Source organism: Staurois parvus, unplaced genomic scaffold (assembly GCF_062004578.1).
Source record: "Staurois parvus isolate SC_StPar_1 unplaced genomic scaffold, SC_StPar_1.0 ptg000198l, whole genome shotgun sequence".
Taxonomy (NCBI): domain Eukaryota; kingdom Metazoa; phylum Chordata; class Amphibia; order Anura; family Ranidae; genus Staurois; species Staurois parvus.
Genome location: NW_028317994.1, coordinates 1,050,024 through 1,076,560, shown reverse-complemented (window position 1 = coordinate 1,076,560; position 26,537 = coordinate 1,050,024). Strand labels below are relative to the sequence as shown.

At 41.8% G+C, this 26,537-nt stretch overlaps 1 protein-coding gene across 4 annotated transcripts in view; it reads right to left on the bottom strand.

Moving 5' to 3' along the window:
* The window catches only part of IFT74 (intraflagellar transport 74), a 144,532-nt gene extending 127,656 nt beyond the window's left edge, over positions 1–16,876 (bottom strand). For 2 of the 4 annotated variants that reach the window (XM_089678048.1, XM_089678051.1), the window contains exons 1-5: positions 14,331–14,349; positions 8,200–8,333; positions 5,277–5,412; positions 3,132–3,180; positions 836–934 (exon numbers count right to left, since the gene is read on the bottom strand). In XM_089678048.1, the coding sequence (XP_089534174.1) occupies positions 836–934; positions 3,132–3,180; positions 5,277–5,412; positions 8,200–8,333; positions 14,331–14,334 (422 nt within the window). In that variant the 5' untranslated portion in view covers positions 14,335–14,349. Of the gene's footprint in view, positions 1–835; positions 935–3,131; positions 3,181–5,276; positions 5,413–8,199; positions 8,334–14,212; positions 14,355–16,807 lie in introns of those variants that run through there. The other 2 variants (XM_089678050.1, XM_089678049.1) reach the window with 2 other exon arrangements.
* Positions 16,877–26,537: the final 9,661 nt, after the last annotated feature.

The window sequence follows — 26,537 nt, the reverse complement described above, 5'->3', positions numbered from 1 at the left end:
CTCTGGAGGGCAAGTGGTTAAGATGGTACCACTTTTCATCCATTGTGTGGCCATGTGTCTCCTTTAGAGACCTTAGATTAAACAGTTTTACCCTAATATTGTCACCATAGAAAGATTTGTATATTGTGATCATATCCCCTCTCAAATCTCAACTTTACTCATAACAACTTGATAAAATATAATGTTTATTAGCAAGGAACATACATTTCTCATTTCACCCCGGTCACATCAAATCCAATTTTGAAATCGTGCGACTTACAGTGAAGTCACACGATTTAAAAATCGGGTGACCTGCCGATTTCCTTGCAATTTGTAGGACATCTGACACAGATGTCTATGCAAATCGCAACAAAAGTAGTACATACACTACTTTAGAAATCGGTGTGGCCTCTACAAATTCGGCACAGTGCCTGAAAATAGAGAGCAACTGAGCATGTGCAGAGCAGAGTGAGACGATGTATTATTGGATCTTAAACAGAATAGGTATTTATGTTTAATGTTTTACATAACTATACCTGCAAAAAGGGCCAGCATGAAGTGATCTAAAAAGACTTAATTTTCTGACTAAAGTTTCATTTTAAGTACCTCTTCTCAAGGAAGAAAGGGTATAAACTATATATATATAATAATGCAAGTAGTTTGTTGGCAAACAGCAGGTTAGACCTGCAAATGCACTGTATGTAGAATATCTTAACACCATATCCAGAAACAAATAGCATGACACAGGCCATTTAGGACCCATGTTTTTCATGTGTTTTAGGCCCCACTTTTTGTTGGGCTAACAGATGTTGAAATTATCACACTATACAGAAAATTATCCTAAACTATAACTTACTTTTTCTCATATGACAAATATACTGAATTCTCTTGATTATATGTATCAACTTCTTTCTTCAGCTTTGTCATTTCTGATGAAAGTTCATTAACTTTACTCCTATAATGAAAACGTTGACAATGATGTTAAGAAACAGGGGTTACAAAGAATAAGACAGAATCAACAGAAGATGATCCAAATTTTCAGCAGCAGCATTGATATCTAAAACGCCATATCTATCAATGTTTTCTTATTTCATACTTAACCCCTTTGTGACTGCAGTACAAATTTTTTAAGTCCAAATGTAATATGTCCCTTACTGTGAGAAGGTAAATTAACCTTAGTGCAGAGTACTGGGATGTGTAACTGTGTGTGTTTCCCAGTTCTCAGACCCGCTTACGATTCCACAACACACCCATTCATGTGCAGGAGGTCAAGCGTCCCATCACACAGGCACTGTGCTAAGAATGTACCCTGAGCTACGCATGTGCAGCTCAGTGTACACTGTAAGGAAGACAAATAGCCTGCCTGCTGACAATATTTAATTTTTTTCCCCCTTTAATCCACCTACAAAGGGACTCAAAATACCTTACTTTATATCTCTGCCTGAAGACTTTCACGAAGTAAAGAAGCCCCATTACATGCTATATATCCATATAAGGAAGAAAGTCACAATGAAGAGGTAAATTTGGCTGTTATCAAAATGCACATACTTACATGGAGTTTTTAAAGAAAAGTTTTTCTTCCTCCGTGTAAGCTTCACATTGCTATTGGAGTCACATTTGCAATTATGTGGAGCACCCTGCAGCTCTCAGGGGCTGTTTCTTTAGGATGCTTGGATCATGCTTGTATTACAAACAGTAGGGCAGAAAATCCACCAAGTTCTGAAGAGCACTGACTAAGCTTGCTAGGTCAGCTCTGCAGGGTTCCTAACCTACCAGACTGATCTTACCATAGAGAACCGATAGCTTGCAGGCATGTTCCCCCTTTTCACACAGAAGTCCAAGGCCATATATATGGCTTCCAATGTCACTATCTATGCTCAGATGGTAGACCAAGCCTATTCAAAGAATTGTCACCATGGTGATTGTCAGCTCTGCATGAAAACAACTGCAGCAGGCAATGCCATGTTTGTAATCTCAGTTACATTTTAAGGCTAACACAGTACTTGCAGGGAATTACCAGGAATAAAACAGGAATCATAACACAAAACATTAGCAGAAAAGCAAATGTCAGATTCAGAAAGTGCATTTTACCTAAGTGGAAGGTGACACTAGGACTGCTGATTGAAAAATTGTTACTAATTAAATGTGGTAATAATATGATAAATGGTCTGTAAATAAGAGTGGACCACTTGGCTGAATTGTAAAACTGCCAAATGTACAAACATATAGGGGTGTATGAATAGATAACAATCATTTATAAGATATGTAGTGCAGCACTAAAAAACAAATAATACAATAGATATAAAATAGACAAACACCTCTTAAAATGTATATAAAACGATTCAAAGATATCTGAATGACCAATATAACTTCAAAACAAGGTGCGTAATTGGTGTATAAATAGCAACAAGTAATGTCCTTAACAGCTATGTAGTGTTTAAGATTATACTAAACACATCCACTAACTCCGTAATGAACAGTACTAATGAAAGTCAAAAAAGTGAAAATGGTGATGGAACCACAAATGAACTGAAAGAAGGTGACTCGATTAAATCTCAGTGAAATATACGATCCGGTGTCATGCAGGAATAACAGGTAAATTGCACACTCACCAGAGGCGCAATATAAATGCGCGTTTATGTCATATGTAACAGAGGTCCCCTCAGTCCTGGATGGGATGTAGCCTGGAATGGATAACTCCTCAGTGGATAATGGAACTTCTAGAGGTCCCCTTAGAGGCCTGGCTACGGATCTGCTTTCAGTTAATTTGTGGTTCCATCACCATTTTCACTTTTTGGACTTTCATTAGAACTGTTCATTACGGAGTTAGTGGATGTGTTTAGTATAATCATAAACACTACATAGCTGTTAAGGACATTACTTGTTGCTATTTATACACCAATTATGCACCTTGTTTTGAAGTTATATTGGTCATTCAGATATCTTTGAACCGTTTTATATACATTTTAAGAGGTGTTTGTCTATTTTATATCTATTGTATTATTTGTTTTTTAGCGCTGCACTACATATCTTACGAATATTTTGGAAGGTTTTATGGTTTCCCTTTTTAGTGTACTAGCTGCTGTTTCTTTAAGCGCTCACTGAACCCCATTTACTTTACAGATAACAATCATTGTAGAAGTTCAACATACCGAAGCAGCCCAAGAAAGTAGGATTTGTCCATAATCTGTCTCTGAGGACCTAAAAAATGAAATGAACCTCATTATCAGCACTGATATCTATAGGTTCATATTATTGTTACTCACATAATTATCTATATACATTCTGACATAAAACATTTCGTACTTCCAGTGAGCACAGAAGTGGTAGCAATAAAAATGAGAATGGCAAAAGATGAAAAAATTCAGATGAACATTTGAGGTTTTCAACAATTGCAGTTTCCCTTAGCTATGGTCAGGGAAGTCGCTGCCACTACAAAATACAAGGATTAATGGAAATATGCAAATACAGTGTACTACATAATAAAGTATCCCCTAAAAGGCCCTTTGATTTTTTTCAAAACTACTCTTGCACTGCAAGGGTTAACTATTCATTTATTAAAGGGAAGCGTAAAAGTACTTTTACATACCTGATCTGACAGTGGACTGTCCCTCTGCGTCATCACGTGCAATGCAGGGCTATAGACCTTGCATTGTTATTGATGACGTAAGAAGAAGACTGCTGGAGCATAGTGGAGAAGATGCTGCAATGACTGGTCTAGCAGTGAAGAGGAGAATACGTAAATCTTTTCTATGCCCTCTAAACCTAAGCAAGCAGTTAAACCTTGCAGTGTGGATACAGCCTCACTACAAGGACAAATTTTCAAGCTTTCAGAAGTTCAGATTTAACACAACTGGGAACACTTCCTTCAGATTTTACTAGCTCACAAACTGCTTCAAAATCAATATCTAAGGACTAAAACAATATCTAATACAAGGCAGTCAACCTGTATCCACACAACCAACATATTCCTGATATAAATGGTAATTTGATTATTAAGAAGCAGATGTGTAATGTTGATCTAAGGCATCGGTTCTCAACCTGTGGGTCGTGACGCCTTTGGGGGTCGCATGACTCTTTCACAGGGGTCGCCTAAGACCATTGGAAAACACATATTTCCGATGGCCTTAGGAATCAAGACACTGCTCCTCTATCCGTCTCCAGGCAGGTCCGCCCACATGCAGATACACCCACATACAAGTACCCGGCGTACTTGCATGTGACCATTTGGAAACTCGGGCACTGCCCTAGGGTGTGGGCGAGGACACAGGGGCCCCATGATCCCCTATTGCCTGGGGGCCCCGTGAGTTGTCAGTCCGCCCCTGTGTGGACCAGTCACACGTGTAGAAAGCAGCTGCTGTGTAGAAAGCAGCTACTGTGTTGAAAGCAGCTACTGTGTTGAAAGCAGCAGTATTGGAGGTAAAACAACACTTCATGAATTATAATTACTGGGTAAATGTAAAATCATGAAAATACATCCTGCATATCAGATATTTACATTACGATTCATAATAGTAGCAAAATTACAGTTATGAAGTAGCAAGAAAATAATTTTATGGTTGGGGGGGTCACCACAGCATGAGGAACTGTATTAAAGGGTCGCGGCATTAGGAAGGTTGAGAACCACTGATCTAAGGGAACGATGTAACACATCTGTTTTATTGCTGGGGGAGTTTCTCTGATGAAAGCAAACCTAAGTCCAACACGATTCTCCACTTGGTCCTGCTGCCTATGTTATGTCAACACAAAGTGTGTTCTCTGCTCCTCTAACAACACAGCTTAAAACTACAATACATTTATTCGAAGAATCAGTCCAGTGACTTACTGTGAAATCACTACAGTTAAAAAGGATGCCCTCTGCTGTTAGAAATGTAAAATAACAGAAAATTTTAATTTTCCTCTTCTGGCTCTGTGTCATGTCAGCACACAACGAGAGGGGCTCATCCATTGTGTGCTTACGTAATGCAGAGTCAGGTAAAAAGAAAATTGTTTTCATATACTTACTATAATTTTCTTTTTATTGGCTTTGCCTTATGTGAGCACACAACAGGTCCACTTTTTTCTGCTGTTTGCAGACATGACGCAAAGCCACAAAAAGCATATTATAAAAAAAAAAAACACACACACAAGCAAAATGCACCAGCAATATACAAAATATAGATAAATAAGTGATACCATTAACCCATCTGTTTACTGAGAAGAACTATAGACAAATAACATACTGTATAATAGTAAAAATACTAATAATAATTATTACTGTAATTACATTTTTGCTGTTCATACAAAGTTAGTTTTACCTTTTATCCCCGTTTTCATTCCACTCAAGCCTTGCTGAGTAACAGGTCGGTCTGCTACTCTTATCTGTGCTGAAAGTACTCCACTTGCTCCCTGTGGTCCACCACGTGTCCCAGGTCTGGCAGTGCCAGGCAGCATCTGCAGAAACAAAATCAGTAATAGACCCTAAGATGGACCATAGGGCTGATTCGGTCTTGCAGTTTAATTACACCAACACTCAACTAGACTTTGATAATCCCAACTAATGGCGCATTATTAGCATTCTAAAAAACCTCAATTTAAATAGAAGCATTTTCTCCAAATTGAGTCAAAATGTCTATTTGTTCTGTAGTATAAAAAATTATATATATATATATATATATATATATATATATATATATTTAGCGAAAACGTTTTGGATTGTGTAGAGAAGGGTTAGTACTTCTCTCATGTTTTTGTTGCTGTCTGTGCCTTTGCTGGGAAAGACAACCACCCTTGTTTGGAAAGAATAAAAAATAAAGGTTACATTTTTACTTAAAAAGGTACATCTCAGTAGTCTTTGAAAGATCAATGTATTTAATTTCCGCCTACAGGCTGACTACATAGCTTTGCAGGGTTTCTCAGGAGGTCCAAAAGGCCCACCCCAATGAGTGCACTCCTGGCCAGAACTGCATTTTCACATGCAATTCTGTGCTGTTCTGGGGGGATCTGGCACTTAATGGACTGCACATGTAGTTCCAGAGAATCAGAGCACAACTAGTCACAGTGCACATTTCCCATTCAGAAGGTCAGGGAAGAGCACTGGAGAGGGCCACAGCACAGAGATCTTCTAAATTTGAAAATATACCTGTATGGAGCAAAATGCCAGATAAAAAGTCTTTTTTACAGTCAGTTATGTTGTTCCAGAGGGAAAACACAATATTGCACTGAAGATTTGTATACTACATTAAAGTGCTAAAATGTAACACTAATGTTTCAATGCAGGATACAAATGTAACAGAAATGAATGAAGTGTGCAACTGGTCTGTCAGAGAGCCCAGAAATGCAGATCACATTGGGAGAGCCACATTCTCCCAGTCTAAATAGCTGAGTTTTCCTCCCACTTTAAAAGTGCTCTATGTAATAAGAGCAGTGTTAGGGCCAAATCTGACGCAGCTGTGCATGGTAGCCAATCAGCCTCTAACTTCAACTTCTTCAATTAAGCTTTGACAAAAAAACCTGGAAGCAGATTGGTTTCTATAGAGAACTGCACCAGATTTTGAACTCTCCAGTGTTAGTAAATCTCTCCCTTTGAGGGCAGCTGACTTTGATGATTACACTGGAAGAGACTTGCTCTCCCAGAGTAACACCTGGTATATACTGTTTTTGTTTTTTTTTTTTACATTCAACCCAGTGGGCTGGATGGAAAAAAAAAAAAAAAAAAAGGTGAGCTCACTGTACTAACTACCCAATGTTAGTACAGCAATCTCCCCACTGAGTGCACCCCCACCAGAACACAAAAGTCAATGCTCACAACCATTAGCTGCCAGCACTGATCGGATGCTGGTTTTCCAGTTTGTCAGGCTTCTGTCGGACAGGCTGGTATACACACCAGCCCAACATAGGCCAATTCAACAGAAAACAGCCGATATTCAGTCCGTGTGTACAGGGCTTAGTCTACAGAACTGAGCTCAGTTTGCCTGCCAGGGAAATTCATCCACTCTATGTCCTAATAACATGAAAGTAAGGGGAAATTCAACATCTGTTTACACTGTGTTTTGCTAGGCTGGTTTGTATAGATTAAAGCTGACTCAACGCAACAGCACATAGCATTTATTTGTTCTCTATGCACTCTGTTCACACCATACATTTTTGTTGGCGTGCACTGTGTAAAAATGCAGCATGTCCACATTTTTTAAGCAGCACCACACAGCATGCCATGGAGCATGCACCTGAGGAACCTACACCAATGTGCACATGTTTTAGCTAGTGTGAAGGAGCCCTGACAATTGTGAAACAAAAACCTTTCTGGTGATAAGTGTCTAAGGCAAGGGTGGGCAACCTGCGGCTCTCCAGCTGTTGTAGAACTACATTTCCCATGAGGCATTGCAAAGACCGGAAGTTACAAGCATGACTCTACAGGTCCCATGAGACATTGCAAAACTGACAGTTACAGCTATGACTTGCTATGATGTAACTTGTAGTCCTGCAACAGCCCAGGTTGCCCACCCCTGGTCTAAGAGGAGATTTAATCTTACTTTGGAGAGCTGTTGTGTCACCTGGACAGGAAGTAAGGAGATAAAGAAAGCAGTGATGCTCAGTAATATAGTATACAATGCTTTCATTCTCTGCACCCACTCCATGTTTTTATGTACCTTGTAGAAATATCAGATAAAAAGGAGACTAAAAAGTAATCTTGACAACCTCCACTACCAAAAAATGCTTCTGAAGGCTACAGGGAACATTGTTTAGGCCTGGTTCACATCACTGTGTTTTTTAGTGCTTTTTGCAGAAATGCACTACAGTCCATTTAACGTGGTTTCCTACGGGACATGTTCACATCTGGGCTTTTTTGGAAAGGGTCAGGAATGTTTTTTAAAAAGAAAAAAAGCAGAATTGTTGCTGCAATAAAAAAAGTCCAAAGGAGAGGCTGCTGAAATGCATGTAGTGCATTTTTACCACGGTATGTGTGTTTATTCTGCCCATCAACAAAAAAAATTTCCCCTTAAACAAAAAAAAAAGCAGTAAAAACACGGCAAAAACATGCATGCAAAAAGCACTGCAAAATGAACAAAAAGCACAATGCATTGGTGTAAACCAGGCCTTAGGGTACAGATGATACCATACAATTTCTGGGCCAACAGTCCAATATCAATATGGTATTACTGTTTCTTCAGCTTTTAACAACAGATTTTCTTTAAATGGTGTTAGAGTATTTTCATATGGAGACTAATAGGGAGTACTTACAGCAGTCGAAAGCCTGCCTGCAGTGGGTGGGACTCTCATTCCAGTTGGAGGTCTGTTTGGAATAGAGCCGATAACTCCCCTTGAGATGGGGCGAGCTGATGGTGGCCGTTGACCGCTCGCCATGTTTAGTGACACTGAAGGGAAAAAAAAACAAAACCATAAAAATACTGGCCAAAATAAAAGAGTGAGTTTCATGTCAGTACAGTTATAATGAATACTGAATATTCAGATTCCTGCATAAGCCCAAATGCATTGGGTTCTATTTTAGTACCTCATCAATTTTAAACGTAGTGTTGCCCATGAAGGCCCATTATGGTAACAGTAATGATAACACAGGTTTTATAACCTGCTCATTTGCTACATTCCCTCTCCCCACAGCTGCCATGAAATCAGTCAGTAGGTCTGGAGGACACCCATAGACATAAGATCATTGTCTGGTCTGCTCAGTCAAACCTGTGGGAACCCTATTTAGTAAAGAAGTGCAAATAAATACAACACTGATGACCAGTCAAATTACTCTTCAGGACCCTTTCACATGTGTGATCCAATAAGGTTCGCCTGTCAGTTTTTGCAGATTGACTTGATTGGATTGTCCAAGTATTGCTTAGGACCGGCGGGTGTAAACTGACTTTTGTCTGTTTACACCCGCCCACCTCCAATCTGATCCAGTTCATTAAAAAAAAAAAAAAAATCAGAAGGGGATCCATCCCCATATGTCTAGGCAAAACTGATCAGAGGACAGCCAGGTGTAAACAGACAAAGCAGTCTGTTTACACCCAGCCACCCACAGAGCAGAGCAGGCTCTGTCCATGTCCTCTCTGTGGACAAGGACCTGTCATCCACCCGTTCTGCTCTGATCAGCAGACAGATAGACAGCGGATGGATTAGACAGGTCCTCATTAAATATGGGCTTGAGTGTGTTTGGAGTCCGAACTTGTGTGAGCTATCCCTGCTGAAAGACAATCATAAGCAGCTGAGGCATAAAACAAATAAACAATCAAATCCCCACAATTAATAATGATGTGAACATGTCGCAGGCACCTGTGGGCTCTATGACAAAGCTGTCTATGACCATACACAGCCAGCATCCATCTGCAATGGTTACAGATGAGTGTATGCATTCAAAAAGCCTGTACAAATCAATGACAGTTTGAATCCAGGTGCGCTCATCTGTCCCTAACCACAGCAGAGCTGGAACTAGCCCATCTGATTTGAGGTTGTAGTGAAAACAAAAGGAGAGCATAATGTCAACATACTATAATTTTTTTTTGTAGTAAAAATTTTTATTGCGTACTTCAGCAAGACAAGAGATCTTACAAAAATATTGCAGTGTAACAAAACACAGAGGTACATCCAATTTTGCTAGTCAGACACAACAGTATCCCAGCATTGTAACAAAAACTGAACAGTAAATAAATGTATTACTTATAAAGCATGTAATAAAACAATGGAAAGTAGACCAGAGCTAGGTATCCATCTGGGTGAGCCCTCCAGACATATAGACGAGTAGTGGGCAGCACAGTGGCTAAATAGTTAGCACTTCCGCCTGGCAGTACTAGGGTTGTTGGTTCACATCCCAGACACGGCACCTCCTGCCTGGAGTTTGCATGTTCTCCCTGTGCCTGCGTGGGTTTCCTCCAGGTACTCCGGTTTCCTCCCACACTCCAAAGACATGCTGGTAGGTAAATTGGCTCCTGTCTAAATTAGCCCTAGTATGTATATGTATGATGTGAGTTAGGGACCTTAGATTGTACACCCCTTGAGGGTTATGGACTGATGTGAATGAACAATATATATTTAAAGTGCTACGTAAACTGACGGCGCTACACAAGTACCTGTAATAAAAAAAATAGTAACTATACATCATACAGACATACAATTACAACACCTATCCAGTAGAGTCTTGCTATTGTACTAACATTCTATCATTTTCTCCCTTCCTCTCCTAGTTCCCTACATCTCTATGTGGCTGTAGCGAAAAGCACATGTATTAAGCCAGAGTTTCTTAGCCTTTTTTTAAGTTATGGCACATAATGAAAAATCCCAAGACACCCCAGTCCTGAACTGTATTTATTGGGTTGAAGGGCACTGACATCTGCACCGGATGATGATGCCACCCTCTCATTTGCACCACACGGGGGTGCTCCCCATATACATCAGTGTTCCCCTTTCACATTAGATTCCAATCAGCACTTCATAGTCATCCTACTTTACATAACTGTCCCCCCATTAAATTGCCTCCTTCAAATCAGAGCTGCCCACATCACAGAAGAGTCCCACTTCCTATTAAAGTCCCTTCCATCACAGGGAATTCCCCAACCCCATCACAGCAGAGTTCCCCCATCACAACATAGCTCCTCCTTCACAAAAAGCAACAAATGTTGCCATGCATTTCATTCCATCCCCAGTGCACCTTGTAAACAAAGGATGTAGTGTGGTGGATAGGGGCACGGTATTGTGCAGCCACTGCCCCCAGCCCTTTTCCTTCCTGATACCACTGTGACAGGTCCTTTTGGGGGGGCTGTTGCACCACTGAAATCTGGGGGGGAGCGGAGGGGAGGGCAGGACAAACCCCACTCCACCACCCCCCTAGATACAGCCCTGAAGTGCAGGTAGTTGCTGCATGTCTGATCACGGAAGTGGAGCCTATCATTTATTTGTGCAGGTTTCATTTATTTTATTAAAAGGTACTTATATAGCGCTGTCAAGTTACGCAGCGCTTTACATGTGTGTGTATGTATATGTATATATACACATACAGGCATACCTCAGTTTACAAATTTAATTTGTTCTGCGGGACTTTTCATATAGCAAAAAATTTGTAAACCAAAACGCCGTTTTCCATAGGAATGCATTGAAAACCAATTAATCCGTTCCGGAGGTCAGAAAAAAGTAAACGCTACTAAAATACTGCATGAGTTATTTTATCAAGTCATGCGGTATTTTAGTAGTGACAACCATGTGTTAATGTTTCAGCTGTCAGCGGGTTTGCCGGCAATTACAAAAATAAATAAACAAACGGCGTGGGGTCCCCCCCTCCCATCCATACCAAGCCCTAGTGGGGAAGAGGCCCTTGTCTCCATCAACATGGGGGCAAGATGCTTTGGGGGGGATCCCCCCCTGCCCCAAAGCACCCCCCCATGTTGAGGGCATGTGGCCTGGTATGGTTCAGGGGGGGTGCTCGCTGCCCCCCCCCCCTTTCCTGAGCTGCCGGGCTGCATGCTCGGATAAGGGTCTGGTATGGATTTTGGGGGGACCCCATGACAATTTTTTTTTTTAATTTTGGCGTGGGAGTTAGGCCCCATGTACACAGGACACTTCTGAACGATGGAAACTGACTGCTGGAAAACGTAGGTTAAAAAAAAATCTGTTTAGCTGCATTTGCATACCGCGTTTATGCGTGTTTGCGTTTAGAAGCATTTTTTAAAGAAAAACACAGGGGAACCTCCCAAATACCCAGAATGCACTGAAAAGTAGTAAATTATTAACCATTTCAGACTGTTTCAGAGAAATACAGAGAGTAGAAGCAGAGATAGCAGCATGTGTTGAAATTAGCTAGGTGCCAGTTGCTCATTAACATTTCTTTTGTTTCCAAAGGTGGGAAAGGTGTCTGTCATTAAGGCCACCTGGCAAGGGGTCTTCCTGAGGAATTTGAGGTGTAAATGTTCATTAACATATCTTTTGTTTCCAAGGGTGGGAGAGGTCTGAGGTGTGAATTGGTCATTACAATGTGTGACAAGCTTGGTAGGAACATCCTGTGTTCAGTGTTTTGTCCATTTGAGTACCTTGAAAACGCTTTGCATGCACTTTTCCTGATGAAAAAAAGCTCTCGACAACATCGGGAACTGGAAGAGTTAAAAAAAAAATTCAAAACACAAACGCTTATAAACACAATTTGCCGCATTTAGCCACATTTACAAGCGTTTTGTGTTTGAAACGCTGATAAAATTGACTGCTGAACGTACGTTTTCTGAGTAAAAAAAAAATGACTGTAAACTCAAATGCCTGTAAACGACTGTAAATGAAGGTGTGTACATGGACACATAGGAAAACATTAGGGTGAGTTCAGGCGCTGCTGAAAAAAATGCTGAACGGCTCCTAAACGTGCGTTTATCAGCTGCAGTGTACACGAGCCCTTACCCTCAAAATCCATACCAGACCCGAAGGACTTGGTATGGATGGGAGGGGGGATCCCACAACATTTTTTATTTATTATGGTGCCGGTTTTTAAATGTAATTACCGCTTTTTTTTCCTTCACTATAGCTCAGAGATTCACCTTTCCCCCCAGCTAAAAGAAAGAAAGTTTCCTTTTAGTTTATTTCCCAGAGTTAAAAGAAACAATGTTTCCTTTTAGTTTCTTATTGCTGGGAAAGTGATAGCTAATTCTGTGAGCTGCAGTGAAGAAAAATAAAAAGCCAGCAATTGCATTTAAAAATCGGCACCGACATACAATTCGTATTTTGAGAAAAATTTGTAAACAATTTGTAAACCAAGGCATTACTTTCAATCGATTTTCATTCGTAAACTGAAAATTACGTTAACCAAGGCGTTTGTAAACCGAGAAACACCTGTATATAAAAACACAGTTAGATCCATATATATTTGGACACAGGCACAATTTTAGATTTTTTCAGGTATTTACCAAAACATATTCAAGCTATAGTTACAGTTGTCATCAAAAGTTTGCATACCCTGGCAGAAATTGTGAAATTTTGGTATTGATATTGAAAATAGGACTGATCATGCCAAAAAATGCTCTTTTATTGAAGGATGATGATCATATGAAGCCATTTATTATCAAATAGTTGTTTGGCTCCTTTTTAAATCATAATGATAACAGAAATTACCCAAATGGCCATGATCAAAAGTTTACATACCCTGGAATGTTTGGCCTTGGTACAGACACACAAGGTGACACACACGGGTTAAAATGCCAAATAGAAGTTAATGTCCACATCTGTGGCTTTTTAAATTGCAATTAGTGTCAGTGTATAAATAGTCAATGAGTTTGTTAGCTCTTACGTGGAAGCATTGACTAGACTAGATACTAAGCCATGGGGATCAGAAAAGAACTGTCAAAAGTCCTGCGTAACAAGGTAATGGAATGTTATAAAGATGGAAAAGGACATAAAAAGATGTCCAAAGCCTTGAATATGCCAATCAGTACTGTTAAATCACCTATTAAGAAGTGGAAAGTTGAGGGATCTCTTGATACCAAGCCAAGGTCAGGTAGACCAAGAAAGATTGCAGCCACACCTGCCAGAAGAATTGTCTGGGTTTCAAAGAAAAACCCACAGGCAACCTCAAAAGAAATACAGGCTGCTCTGGAAAAAGATGATGTGGTTGGTTTTAAGGAGCTGTTTGGTTGAGGTGCCAGAAAGAAGCTTTTACTGCACCAATGCCACAAAAACGCCCGGTTACAATATGCCTGACAACACCTTGACATGCCTAACCAGGTCTTTTTGTGTCATTGATGCAGTATAATTAAATTAGTGTAGCGCTAAATTAAATGCATATACCATAAATATACAAAATAATATAAATTGATATAAATATCTGTTAATTAAATATAAAATAATCTGATCCAATCAGGATCTAATTTGTGCCACATAAACACGTGATAAAAACAACATGAAATAACAAATGACCTTATTAATGGACCCTGTGTGTGGGGAAAACATCAACAACAACCCCCCCAAAAATCCCAAATGGGGATCAGCAAATAAACACAGACTAGTGCAAAGCAACCGTGAGTCCTCAAAATTGGGGATAAATCAACTTATTCAAAGTGACAAGTGCTAGAATGTACAAAAATATATAAAAAACTCAATCAAAGGACTTATACATACTGTAAAGTGAAACACAAATCAAACAAATATTCATGAAAGTCCACAAAAGATTTAATGTATAAGATGTGATCCAATAAAAATTCATATAACGCATGCAAGCGATGAGGTGAATGTGCGTTCACACCAACGGTGAAATCCTCAAATGGCTAAATTGCCCCCTCACCGCCTTACTATGACCCACTGGGCCAGCATGCTTTCAGGATCACCCCACGATCCTTCTCAGGCAGTATCTGGTTACTGGATGGTATCTATAAGGAATCCCCCTCAATGGTGGCACTTACTCATCTCAGGTCCCCTCCAGATAAAGATAACCGCAACACAGCTCAAACTTCCATCTGGATCATAATAGAAGAAAAAAGATCCTCCATAGTGTAAAAAGTTTTATTGTAAACAAAGCATAAAAAAACGCCAATTGCCCACTCACTTTTATCCAGTAAAACATAAGCCTTTAACCACTTGCCCTCCTGAGGATTTACCCCCCTTAATGACCAGGCCTCTTTTTGCTACTCGGCGCTGCACTAATTCAACTGATAATTGCGCGGTCATGCAATGCTGCACCCAAACAAAATTTACGTCCTTTTTTTCACACAAATAGAGCTTTCTTTTGGTGGTATTTGATCACCTGTGCGCTTTTTATTTTTCACGCTATAAACAAAAAAGACCAAAAATTTTGAAGAAAAATGAAATTTTTTACTTTCAGCTATAAAAAATATATAGTAAACTCAAAGTTAGTTATAAATTTAGGCCAAAATGTATTCTGCTACATGTTTTTGGTAAAAAAATCCCAATAAGTGTATATTGATTGCTTTGTGTGGAAGTTATAGCGTCTACAAACTATGGTATAAATACTGCAATTTACACGATTTTTTTTGCTATACAGCGCTGCGCTAGTTTAATGGACAATTGTGCGGTCATGCAATACGGTACATAAATGAAATTTGCCTCCTTTTTTTCCCACAAATTGAGCTTTCTTTCGGTGGCATTTGATTGCCTGTGCGTTTTTTATTTTTTGTGCTATAAAAAAAAAATGCTGACAATTTTGAGGAAAAAAAACAATATTTTGGACTTTTTGCTATAAAACATGTCCAGTAAAAAAAAAAATTAAAAATCAAATTTAGTCATAAATTTCTGCCAAAATGTATTCTGCGACATGTCTTTGCTAAAAAAAACCCCAATACGTGTAAATTAATTGGTTTCCATGAAAGTTATAGCGTTTACAAATGGCGGGAAAGATACTGGGATTTTTAATTTTTTTTATACTAATAATGGCGGCGATCAGTGACTTATGGCAGCGATCAGCGACTTATGGCGGGACTGCGGGACTACGGCGAACATTCTGACACTGGGGGGGAACTGACTTGGGGTCACTGACATCCCCAGTGACACTAATACAGTGATCAGGGCAGAAAAAAAACCCACTGACACTGTACTAATGGCACTGGGGAGGAAGGAGTTAACTTTATTATTCACTGAAAGGGTTAACTGTGTGAGGGGAGTGTTTTACTAGGGGGCGTGTACTGCACAAGACACACTGTCCTGGACAAATAAACTCTTCTGACAGAAAGAGCAGCTGTGCTCTCTGTCAGTGATTGCCGCTAATCGCCGGGACATAGCTGGTAACGAATGGCTGTGACCCGGCGACTGACATCCGCGGCCGTGATCGGTGGGACAGGTAGGGCGGCGGTGCGCCTCGTGCGCGCCCCTACCTGTTTTGAAAACACACGTTTTACAACGTGGTTTTGCCCAGCCGTGCCGCCCTGCCACCGTATTTCTACAGTGGCTGGGCGGCATGTGGTTAAACCTCATGCTATGGGTGTACCTCTATATGGGTTTCAGGTGTGCCAAGATGGCATCCACACCGGAAGTGCGTCACCACATACCAGAACTATGTCACCACGCACTTACGTGTCGCGTCACGTTCATCACGTGGCTTCCTCAGGGTACCCTGAGCAAGTCACATGATGAACATGACGCACCGTGTAGGTGCACGGTGACATAGTTCCTTAAAATCCATAGCAGACCCAAAGGGCCTGGTAAGGAATGGGGGGGCACGCTGTTATTTTCATCATTTGTAATTGCTTTTGTAATTGCTGGCATGTTTTGTTTACATTCAGCTGTCAGTGGGACACCTGCTGACAGCTGATGAGTCATCCAGTGTTAAGGACGCCGCTGTCGCCTTCCTTAACCAGCTATCGTGTGATAAATTAGCGCATTTAAATATGCGCCAAATACAGATATTTTACTGCAAGAGTTATTTACCACAAAATTCTTAGTGAAGCATGTGTTATTTTACTGCATTTATTTCAGTCGTTATTTAACTTAGTGAATTGGCCCCATGATCCAGATAAGTAAACGATTGTTTACACATTCTAATCACGTGTTCCCTAAAGGAGTGAGTCTGTCTGTCTGTCTGTCTGTCTGTCTGTCTGTCTGTCTGTCTGTCTGTCTGTCTGTCTGTCTGTCTGTCTGTCTGTCTGTCTGTCTGTCTGTCTGTCTGTCTGTCTGTCTGTCTGTCTGTCTGTCTGTCTGTCTGTCTGTCTGTCTGTCTGTCTGTCTGTCTGTCTGTCTGTCCTGTGGAACTAAGAGTCCCAGCATATCCTGCCCCAGCACACTGCTTGGAGAGCTGCTCCTATCACTGAGGACAGGTCCAGCCTCGCTGTTTGTATATGTATTCATGCGCCGGTCCTCACACACTAGATTATGTCTATGGATCCTGCCATCGGCGAGAGAACAACAACACACTGAAAAACACACTCACATCTCTCCGCTCTCCTCCGCTTTCTGCGGCCTCACGGTTTCTTAGCAACTGGACTCACGTGGGTTCGTTTACCCAATCCGTGATGTGCTAAGTTCTCGCGAGCACAAGAAATGTTAGTACAGTTAGGTGACGTGATCAGGGCGGGCTTGCCATGCGTGAGAAGACAGTTCTGTCCTGGGGTTATGTTCTGTGAACGCCAGTGATTGGTTAAAGCGGACCTGTCCTCAGTAATAGCTTCTGATTACAGGGTGATCAATGAGCAGTCAGTGCTTGTCTCCTCTGTGTCTCTCAATCCTGCAATCACACCAGCTCAGCTCGTAGTGACTCTGTCACTAGAAGGACAACCCTAGAAGAGGAGTCCTTACCTTTCTGGTGGGCGGTGAGGTAAATTCTAACCCTTTTCATGAGCTGTCACTTCTGGGTGTGTTGGATAGTGTGTACCCCCACTGCACTTAGTGGTTCCTTCCATACATTACTACAGGACACAGCAGTGACATTGGAAGGAACCATTGCGTGTAGTAGGGGACACACTATTTAACACACCCAAAAGTGACAGGAAGCTGGTGAAGAGAACCAGGATTAACCTCACCACCCACCGAAAGGAAAGCATTTCTCCTTTTTTCCTCTCAAACTTCTATTACAGGGTCAGGTTTAACCACTTCCAGTCCGGACACTTTCACCCCCTTCCAGTTCAGGCCAATTTTCAGCTTTCAGTGCTATCACACTTTGAATGACAATTGCATGGTCATGCAACACTCTACCCATAGGAAATTTTTTGAGACAGATAAAACTTTATGTTGGTGATATTCAGCACTGGGTTTTTTATTTTTTTGCTATATAAATGTAAAAGTCCAAACGTGAAAAAAAATGTTTTTCTTATAAAATTTTGCAGATAAAGAATCTTTCTTCATAAATCTTGGCCAAAATGTATTCAGTTATCTTTTTAGTATAAAAAAAAATAACCCAAATTAGTTTATAACCAAAAATGATAATTTAAAAATTTAGTTTTTTACATTTTTATTTTATTATATTATTACTTATGGGGTTTTTTTACATACTGTCACCCTAGCAGTACAGTGTCACCATAGTGACACTGTACTACTTGTGGGGGTGATGAAGATTTATTTTTCTTTTTTTACACTGATTGCTTTTACACCCATAAAGGCTGTAAATGCAATAATTTCTCCTTCTCTCTGGCTGCATTCTTGCAGCCATTGAGAAATACTGTTAGAGCTGTGATAGGTCACAGCCTGTCACATGGCACAAGGCTGTTGTGAATAACCTTGTACTATGTGACCTCTGTGATCATTCACAGATTTCACACATAGTAAGCAATGATGTCAGAAGTGACATCTTGTTTACTACAATTCATGTGATCCCTGATTGGCCAATCAGTGATCACACAGAGGTCCCGTACAGCGATCGGTGTTCCGCTGTGCCCTCCAGACACAGCGGGCACCAGATCGCGGTGCCATACGCTCCTGGGGAGCGTGCACAGGCAGTGAATGTGGAGGCCATTTATAAATGGCAACCCGCTTTGGCACTGCTTCCGTCCGGCTGTTTATGTACATGGGTCAGACGGGAAATGGTTAAAGCAGTAGTACAAAAGAAAAACTTTCGCTCTGCAAGGTTAAAGCATAATGTGCTAGTATGCATCAAATACTAGCACATTATGAAAAACTAACCTAAAAATAAAGCCCTCCAGCAACGCGCTGTCACCACTGCAGAGGCTTCCATCTTCTCTCACTCTTCCTTCCGGGTTCCCTGGCTGCAGTTGCTTGAATGGTCGAGCCGTGATGACGTCACTCCTGCGCATGCGTAGGAGACATGGCCACAGCACAGAGCGCAGAAGGAACACAGATATGCTGTTCCTTCAGAGCAAATGCGCAGGTGACGTCACTGGCTGCCAAGCAAGCAAACGTCCTAAATTGTGCAGGTTTAGGAGATATTCATTTTACCTACAGGTAAGCTTTTTCATAAGCTGATCTGTAGGTAACAATAAATATCAGGAGTGTACTACCACTTTAAAGTGTTACTAAACCCAGGACCCTGCGTTCACTATATCTGGTCTCCCACAGTACACAGAACATGGAAATGCAATTATTTTAGTGATTATAGGGGTCAATTCACTATGAGATAAATACTGCATGAATTTTTAAGTTAAAATAACTCATGCAGTATTTACTTTAAAAGTAGTCAATGCACTAAAAAACATGCATTGTTTACTGAATGTGTTAAATAATTATGTTTTGCGATATTTAGCACTTACATTTTGTGTTATTTTTGGTGTTGTATTTTCACCATTTTTTTTTCCAGGATAACACTGTACCAGAAGGCACACAGCATCAATGTGAAACTATGAAAACATTATTTTAATTCCTGAGCTCAGAGGAGAACATATTCACACTGATACATTGTATACTTTTTACTTTCTGGCCAGAGCAGAGCTCCTCTAATTGTTAATTTGTACATTTCTAAAATACAGCCAGCAAACACCAGAGATACAGTTGCAAGAAAAAGTATGTGAACCCCTTGGGATTACATGGAGTTTTGCATGAATTGGGCATAAAATGTTCTCTGAACGTCATCTAAGTCACAACAATAGAAGAACACAGTCTGCTGAACATAATACTACACAAACAGATGTTGCCATGGTTTAATTGCACATAACATGTAAACATTCACAGTGCAGGGAGGAAAAAGTATGTGAACCTTTGGACTTAATAACTGGTTGACCCTCCTTTGGCAGCAATAACCTCAACCAAACGTTTCCTGTAGTTGCAGATCAGACCTGCACAATGATCTGGAGTAATTTTGGACCACTCCTCTTCACAAAACTGTTTCAGTGTAGCAATATTCTTGGGACGTCTGGTGTGAATCGCTCTCTTAAGGTCATGCCACAGCATTTCAATTGGGTTGAGGTCAGGACTCTGACTGGGCCACTCCAGAAGGCGTATTCTGTGCTGTTGCAGCCATTGTTTTGTTGAATTACTTGTATGCTTTGGGTCATTGTCCTGTTGCATCACCCATCCTCTGCGGAGCTTCAGTTGGCGGACAGATGGTCGCACGTTTTCCTGCAAAATGTCTTGATAAACTCTGGAATTCATTTTCCCATCAATGACAACAATCCGTCCAGGCCCTGAGGCAGCAAAGCAGCCCCAAACCATGATGCTCCCTCCACCATGTTTTACAGTGGGGATGAGGTTTTGATGTTGGTGTGCTGTGCCTTTTTTTCTCCACACATAGTGTTGTGTGTTCTTCCCAAACAACTCAGTCTTGGTTTCATCTGTCCACAGTATATTTTGCCAGTAGTGCTGTGGAACATCCAGGTGCTCTTTTGCAAACTTCAAACGTGCTGCAATATTCTTTTTGGACAGCAATGGCTTCCTCCGTGGTGTCCTCCCATGTACTCCATTCTTGTTTAATGTTTTCCTTACTGTAGATGTGTCAACAAAAATGTTAGCATGTGCCAGAGATTTCTGTAGGTCTTTAGCTGACACTCTGGGATTCTTCTTTACCTCATGCAGCATTCTGCGCTGTGCTCTTGCAGTCATTTTTACAGGACGACCACGCCTAGGGAGAGTAGCAACAGTGCTAAACTTTCTCCATTTGTAGACAGTCTGTCTTACCATGGACACATGAACATCAAGGCCTTTGGAGATACTTTTGTAACCCTTTCCAGCTTCATGCAAGTCAACAATTCTTGATCGTAGGTCTTCTGAGAGCTTTTTTCTGTGAGGCATGGTTCACATCAGACAGTACTTCTTGAAACCAGTAAACCCAAAACAGGAGTGTGTTTTTTAAGGGCAGGACAGCTTTCAGCAACACATTCAATATCATCACACTGATTGGAGTCAAGGTTGGCTTACTCCTGGTTACAATTAGCTCTGGGAGAAGTCATTAAGCTAGGGCCTCACATACTTTTTCCTCCCTGCACTGTGAATGTTTACATGTTATGTGCAATTAAACCATGGCAACATCTAATGTTTGTGTAGTATTATGTTCAGCAGACTGTGTTCTTCTATTGTTGTGACTTAGATGATGTTCAGAGCACATTTTATGCCCAATTCATGCAAAACGCCACGTAATCCCAAGGGGTTCACATACTTTTTCTTGCAACTGTAAATAACAAATGTGTGTGCTCTTTAACCACTTGCCCTCCAGAGGATTTACCCCTCTCTCTGATTAGGCCATTTTGTGCAATACGGCGCTGCGTTACATTTGCGCGATCATACAACACTGCACCCAAATTAAATTTACGCTCTATTTTTCCCACAAATAGAGCTTTCTTTCGATGGTATTTGATCTCCTCTGTGTTTTTCAATTTTTGTGCTATAAAACATATCTAGTAAAAAAATGTAAAAATTTCATTATAAATGTAGGCGAAAATGTATTCATCTCAAAGTGATTTAACCACTTCCCGCCCTTACCTACTCTCTCTCTTTATATATATATATATATATATATATATATATATATACACAGTATATACACTGCTTTAAAAAAAAAAAAGGAACACTTTGAAAACACATCAGATCTCAATGGGGAAAAATATCATGCTGGATATCTATACTGATATGGACTGAGTAATGTGTTAGGAACATACGGGTGTCCTATTATTTGACGGAAATTAAAATTATCAACCTACAGAGGACTGAATTCAAAGACACCCTGAAAATCAAAGTGAAAAAATGATGCAGCAGGCTAGTCCATTTTGCTGAAATTTCATTGCAGCAACTCAATATTGTACTCAGTAGTTTGTATGGCCCCCCCACATGCTTGTATGAATGCCTGACAATGTCGGGGCATGCTCCTAATGAGATGAGGGATGGTGTACTGGGGTATTTCCTTCCAGATCTGGACCAGGGCATCACTGAACTCCTGGACAGTCTGAGGTGCAACCTGGCGGTGTTGGATGAACCAAAACATGATATCCCAGAGGTGTTCTATTGGATTTAGGTCAGGCGAGCAGGGGGGCCATTCAATGGTATCAATTCCTTCATCCTCCAGGAAATGCCTGCATACTCTCGCCACATGAGGTCGGGCATTGTCGTGCACTAGGAGGAACCCAGGATCCACTGCACCAGTGTAGAGTCTGACAATGGATCCAAGGATTTCATCCCGATACCTAATGGCAGTCAAAGTGCCATTGTCTAGCCTGTAGAGGTCTGTATGTCCCTCCATGGATATGCCTCCCCAGACTATCGCTGACCCACCACCAAAACGGTCATGCTGAACTATGTTACAGGCAGCATAACGTTCTCCATAGCTTCTCCAGACCCTTTCATGTCTGTCACATGAGCTCAGGGTGACCCTGCTCCCATCTGTGAAAATCACAAGGCACCAGTGGCGGATCTGCTAATTTTGGTGTTCAATGGCAAAATGCCAATCAAGCTCTATGGTGCCAGGCAGTGAGCACAGGGCCCACTAGAGGACGTCGGGCTCTCAGGCCACCCTGATGAAGTCTGTTTCTGACTGTTGGTGAGAGACATTCACACCAGTGGCCTGCTGGAAGTCATTTTGTAGGGCTCTGGCAGTACTCATGCTGTTCTTGCTTGCACAAAGGAGCAGATACCGGTCCTGCTGATGGGTTAAGGACCTTCTACGGCCCTGTCCAGCTCTCCAAGAGTAACTGCCTGTCTCCTGGAATCTCCTCCATGCTCTTGAGACTGTGCTGGGAGACACAGCAAACGTTCTGGCAATGGCACGTATTGATTTGTCATCCTGGAGGAGTTGGACTGCCTGTGCAACCTCTGTAGGGTCCAGGTATGGCCTCATACTACCAGTAGTAACATTGACCCTAGACAAATGCAAAACTAGTGAAAAACAATCAGAAAAGATGAGTAGGGAAAAATTGTCAGTGACCTCCACCTCTAAAACCATTCCTGTATTGGGGGTCATCTCATTGTTGCCCATCTAGTGCACCTGTTGTTAGTTTCATTACCACCAAAGCAGCTGAAACTGATTAAGAACCCGCTCTGTTACTTAACTGACCAGATCAATGTCCCAGGAGTTTAATTGACTTGATGCTATGCTCTGATTAAAAAGTGTTCCTTTAATTTTTTTGAGCAGTGTATATTAGGGATGTATTGATACCGATACTGAGTGTTTACAAGAGTACGTGTCAAAATGCTCCAGACACATACAACTACTTTTTTTTGTATATCTATGAATAATTTTAGGCACTGTAGTTCATTGCCATTTCACAGATGTGCAATTTTGAATCTTGAGATGCTTGTTATCTATTTATTTGGTGAAACATCATATTTTATATTTTACAGTAAATTGGGTATTATATTGTGTTCACTAAAATTAATTTAACAACTTCCAGCCTGGCCTATTGCAAAATGACGTCAGGGTGGGATTTCCGGGTGGACGCCAAATGACATCCTCCCAGAATGTGCCCTGTGCACAGCCATACTGATTGAGTGATGTCTCTGGCTGTGTCCACCAGACACAGCCAATGACAGACCACTGCCAACACTAAGTGATCGCTGTGTCCAATCACAGCAGATTACATGACAAGTGTAAACAATGAATGGCTTCTGTCACGTATGGGAGCCTGCCAATTATTAATCCCCTTATTAATGCCATTAATGCCCTGTATCACATGCCCTCAGCATCCTGCTCTGTATTGTTCTAATTGTCCCCTGTGTCACTCAGCCGAATGGCCCAGCTCAATGGCCTAATTCAATTACTGTGGGCCCCCCTCCCTCCTGGCCAGCTGCCCTGCCAGCTCGCAACACACCTCCCAAATTGCCTTTCATCTAGGCCGACATCATCCCTGCCCCCAGGATGTCCCTGTCACCAGCCTGATTCATCCCTAGGGTCTAGTGTTCACCCCACCCCCTCTCATCCTGCAGCCGTGGGATGAGAGGTGAGACTTCCGCCACCTCTCCCTGTCTCTTCCTCTCTGGCAGTGAGGAGGTGGCGAGATTCACACTTCTCCGTGGAGAAGTGCGAACCTCCCACAGGGATGGCCCGAGCTCCAGAGTCTAGCTGACGCCATCTAAGCCCTGACATCCGCAGCGCGGGCACGCAAAGTTCCTGCACTCACAGATGTCCTGGAACAAAAGGTCACGCTCATGAGAGCACGACCCCTGCCCAGGGGGTGTGCCTCTTTGCCGGGCAACGAGGCACGCCCAGGGGGTGTGCCTCTTTGCCGGGCAACGAGGCACGCCAGTGCCAGCCCCAGTTGCCAAGGCGATCAGGAAGCATCCCGCACGAGCTTAAGAGGCTGGTGCCGGGCGCATTCCGTTGTGCAATCATCAAAGGATCCCCAGCTACGGCGGGATCTTTGTGACTAGACTCTGCAAGCCCACCCCCAGCCTCACAGAGACCCCACAGGAGGAGAGAGATGGCCAGAGACAGCCTGCCTGCCATTGCCAGAGACCCCACAGAAGGGGGGAGAGACTATTACAGCCTGCCTGCCATTGCCAGAGACCCCACAGAAGGGGGAGAGACTATCACAGCCTGCCTGCCATTGCCAGAGACCCCACAGAAGGGGAGAGACTATCACAGCCTGCCTGCCATTGCCAGAGACCCCACAGAAGGGGGGAGAGACTATCACAGACTGCCTGCCATTCCCAGAGACCACCCGCCTGATCCGGACTCCACAGGTACCTGTGTTCCACTTCTACCCCTGGGAGATCAGGCACCCTGTTGGATCCGTGAGTACCTTCTTCCCACCAGTGTTACCTGAACTGTTACTGTGGTGACCCCTCGCACCCCCCTCCTTTGTCGGACTACCCGTTACAGGGATGCCCCCTTGGCTCTCCTGGTGGACTATAAGTGGGTGGGTCCCCCTCGTTACCCTTTAGTGGCAAATTCACCCTCTCTGCCACCCCCCTTATTAAAGGACTGCCGTCTGTCTCAATAAAGCTTTGTGCGTTTCCATCCACTCTGTGTGTCCTGTTCTGACTTCACACAGCTTCGATTCATGCCACTCACTGTGTACAATTGTTTTGCTAGCTGTGAACTCAAGACACCTCTTACTAAATAACTTGGACTATTCACTTTCCAAAAAGGGGTCATTCAGTGGGCATTTTTACTGTCCTGACCTTTTTATTGTGCCTAAATAATAAACACTGATTTGGGTTATTTTCATCAAAGGAAAATAGCAAAATACATTTTGACTTAAACTTATGAAGAACAATTATTTATTTGCAAAACTGTATAACAGAAACAAAGAAAAACGTGAGTTTTTTCGATTGAGGAAGTCAAGTGATTTGTGACGCAACACGTCAGGCAGAAGTGTGGTGACGTAATTTCAGTTCCAGACGGCAGCCGCCTTTTTGGTACACCCATCCCTATGCTTAATAGTACACATGCTTCTATGGGTCTGTGGACCCATTTTTAAATGTAAGTAGGTTTTATCCATTTATTTTTTGGCCGGCAAACTCGCCTGACCTGAACCCCATAGAGAATCTATGGGGCATTGCCAAGAGAAAGATGAGAGACATGAGACCGAACAATTCAGAAGAGCTGAAGGCCGCTATTGAAGAATCCTGGTCTTCCATAACACCTCAGCAGTGCCACAGGCTGATAGCTTCCATGCCACACCGCATTGAGGCAGTAATTGCTGCAAAATGGGCCCAAACCAAGTACTGAGTACATATGCATGCTTATACTTCTCAGAAGTCCGATATTGTTCTATGTACAATCCTTGTTTTATTGATTGCATGTAATATTCTAATTTTCTGAGATTGTGGATTTGGGGTTTTCATGAGCTGTAAGCCATAATCATCACAATTATGACAAATCACGGCTTGAACTATCTTGCTTTGCATGTAATGAGTTTATCTCATATATTAGTTTCACCTTTTAAGTTGCATTACTGAAATAAATGAACTTTTGCACAATATTCTAATTTTTTGAGTTTCACCTGTATGTCAGTATTTCTGTGCTCAAAGTGGTACATTTTTTTGCATGGAAATATGTCTTTTTTTTTATTGTAGGCCTGTAATTCTTAGGAATAACTCACTGAAATCTGTCTGAACAAGAGTCTAGTAAACATCCCGGGTAGGATAAAATTTGAAACACGAAATCATAAATTATAATATAATAAATAATCATAAAAAAAATATTAATAATACGTTTAATTCAATAATATAATCAAACCAAAAACACTGAAATTTGAAATATAGCACCAAGTTCGCACATCACTGAGCAAAGTCGCAAAATCGTTTTCAGTGTCTGATGACGAATTTCCCCACAAATCATTATCACTCAATTCTGCAAGTGGTTCTAATTTACTATCGCTGTTCTCTAGCTGGTCTAAAACCGCTTTTGACCTAAAGGGACGCTTTTTGGACGCCATGGACATTTCTCAGTTTCAAGGCAGAAATAACCGGAGGACATTTCAGGGACGCTGCAGGGGGGACATCGCGGGAGCGAAGGACAAGGTAAGTGAAGAAGAGATCCCAGAGTGGTTGTAAAGGCTCAAGGTTTTTTACCTTCATGCATTCTATGCATGAAGGTAAAAAACCTTCTGTGTGCAGCAGCTCCCTCAATAGTTACCTGAGCCTCATCGTGATCCAGCGATGTGAATGTGAGCCTCGGTTGCCCCCGGTCTCTGCCACCTCATTGGCTGAGACAGCAAGCGGGAGCCATTGGCTGTCAATCATAGCCAGTCAGTCAATGAGGAAAGAGAGGGTGGGGCCAAGCAGCTGCTCCGTGGACACACGGAGCAGCAGGTACCCTTATAGCAAGCTGCTTGCTGTGGGGGCAC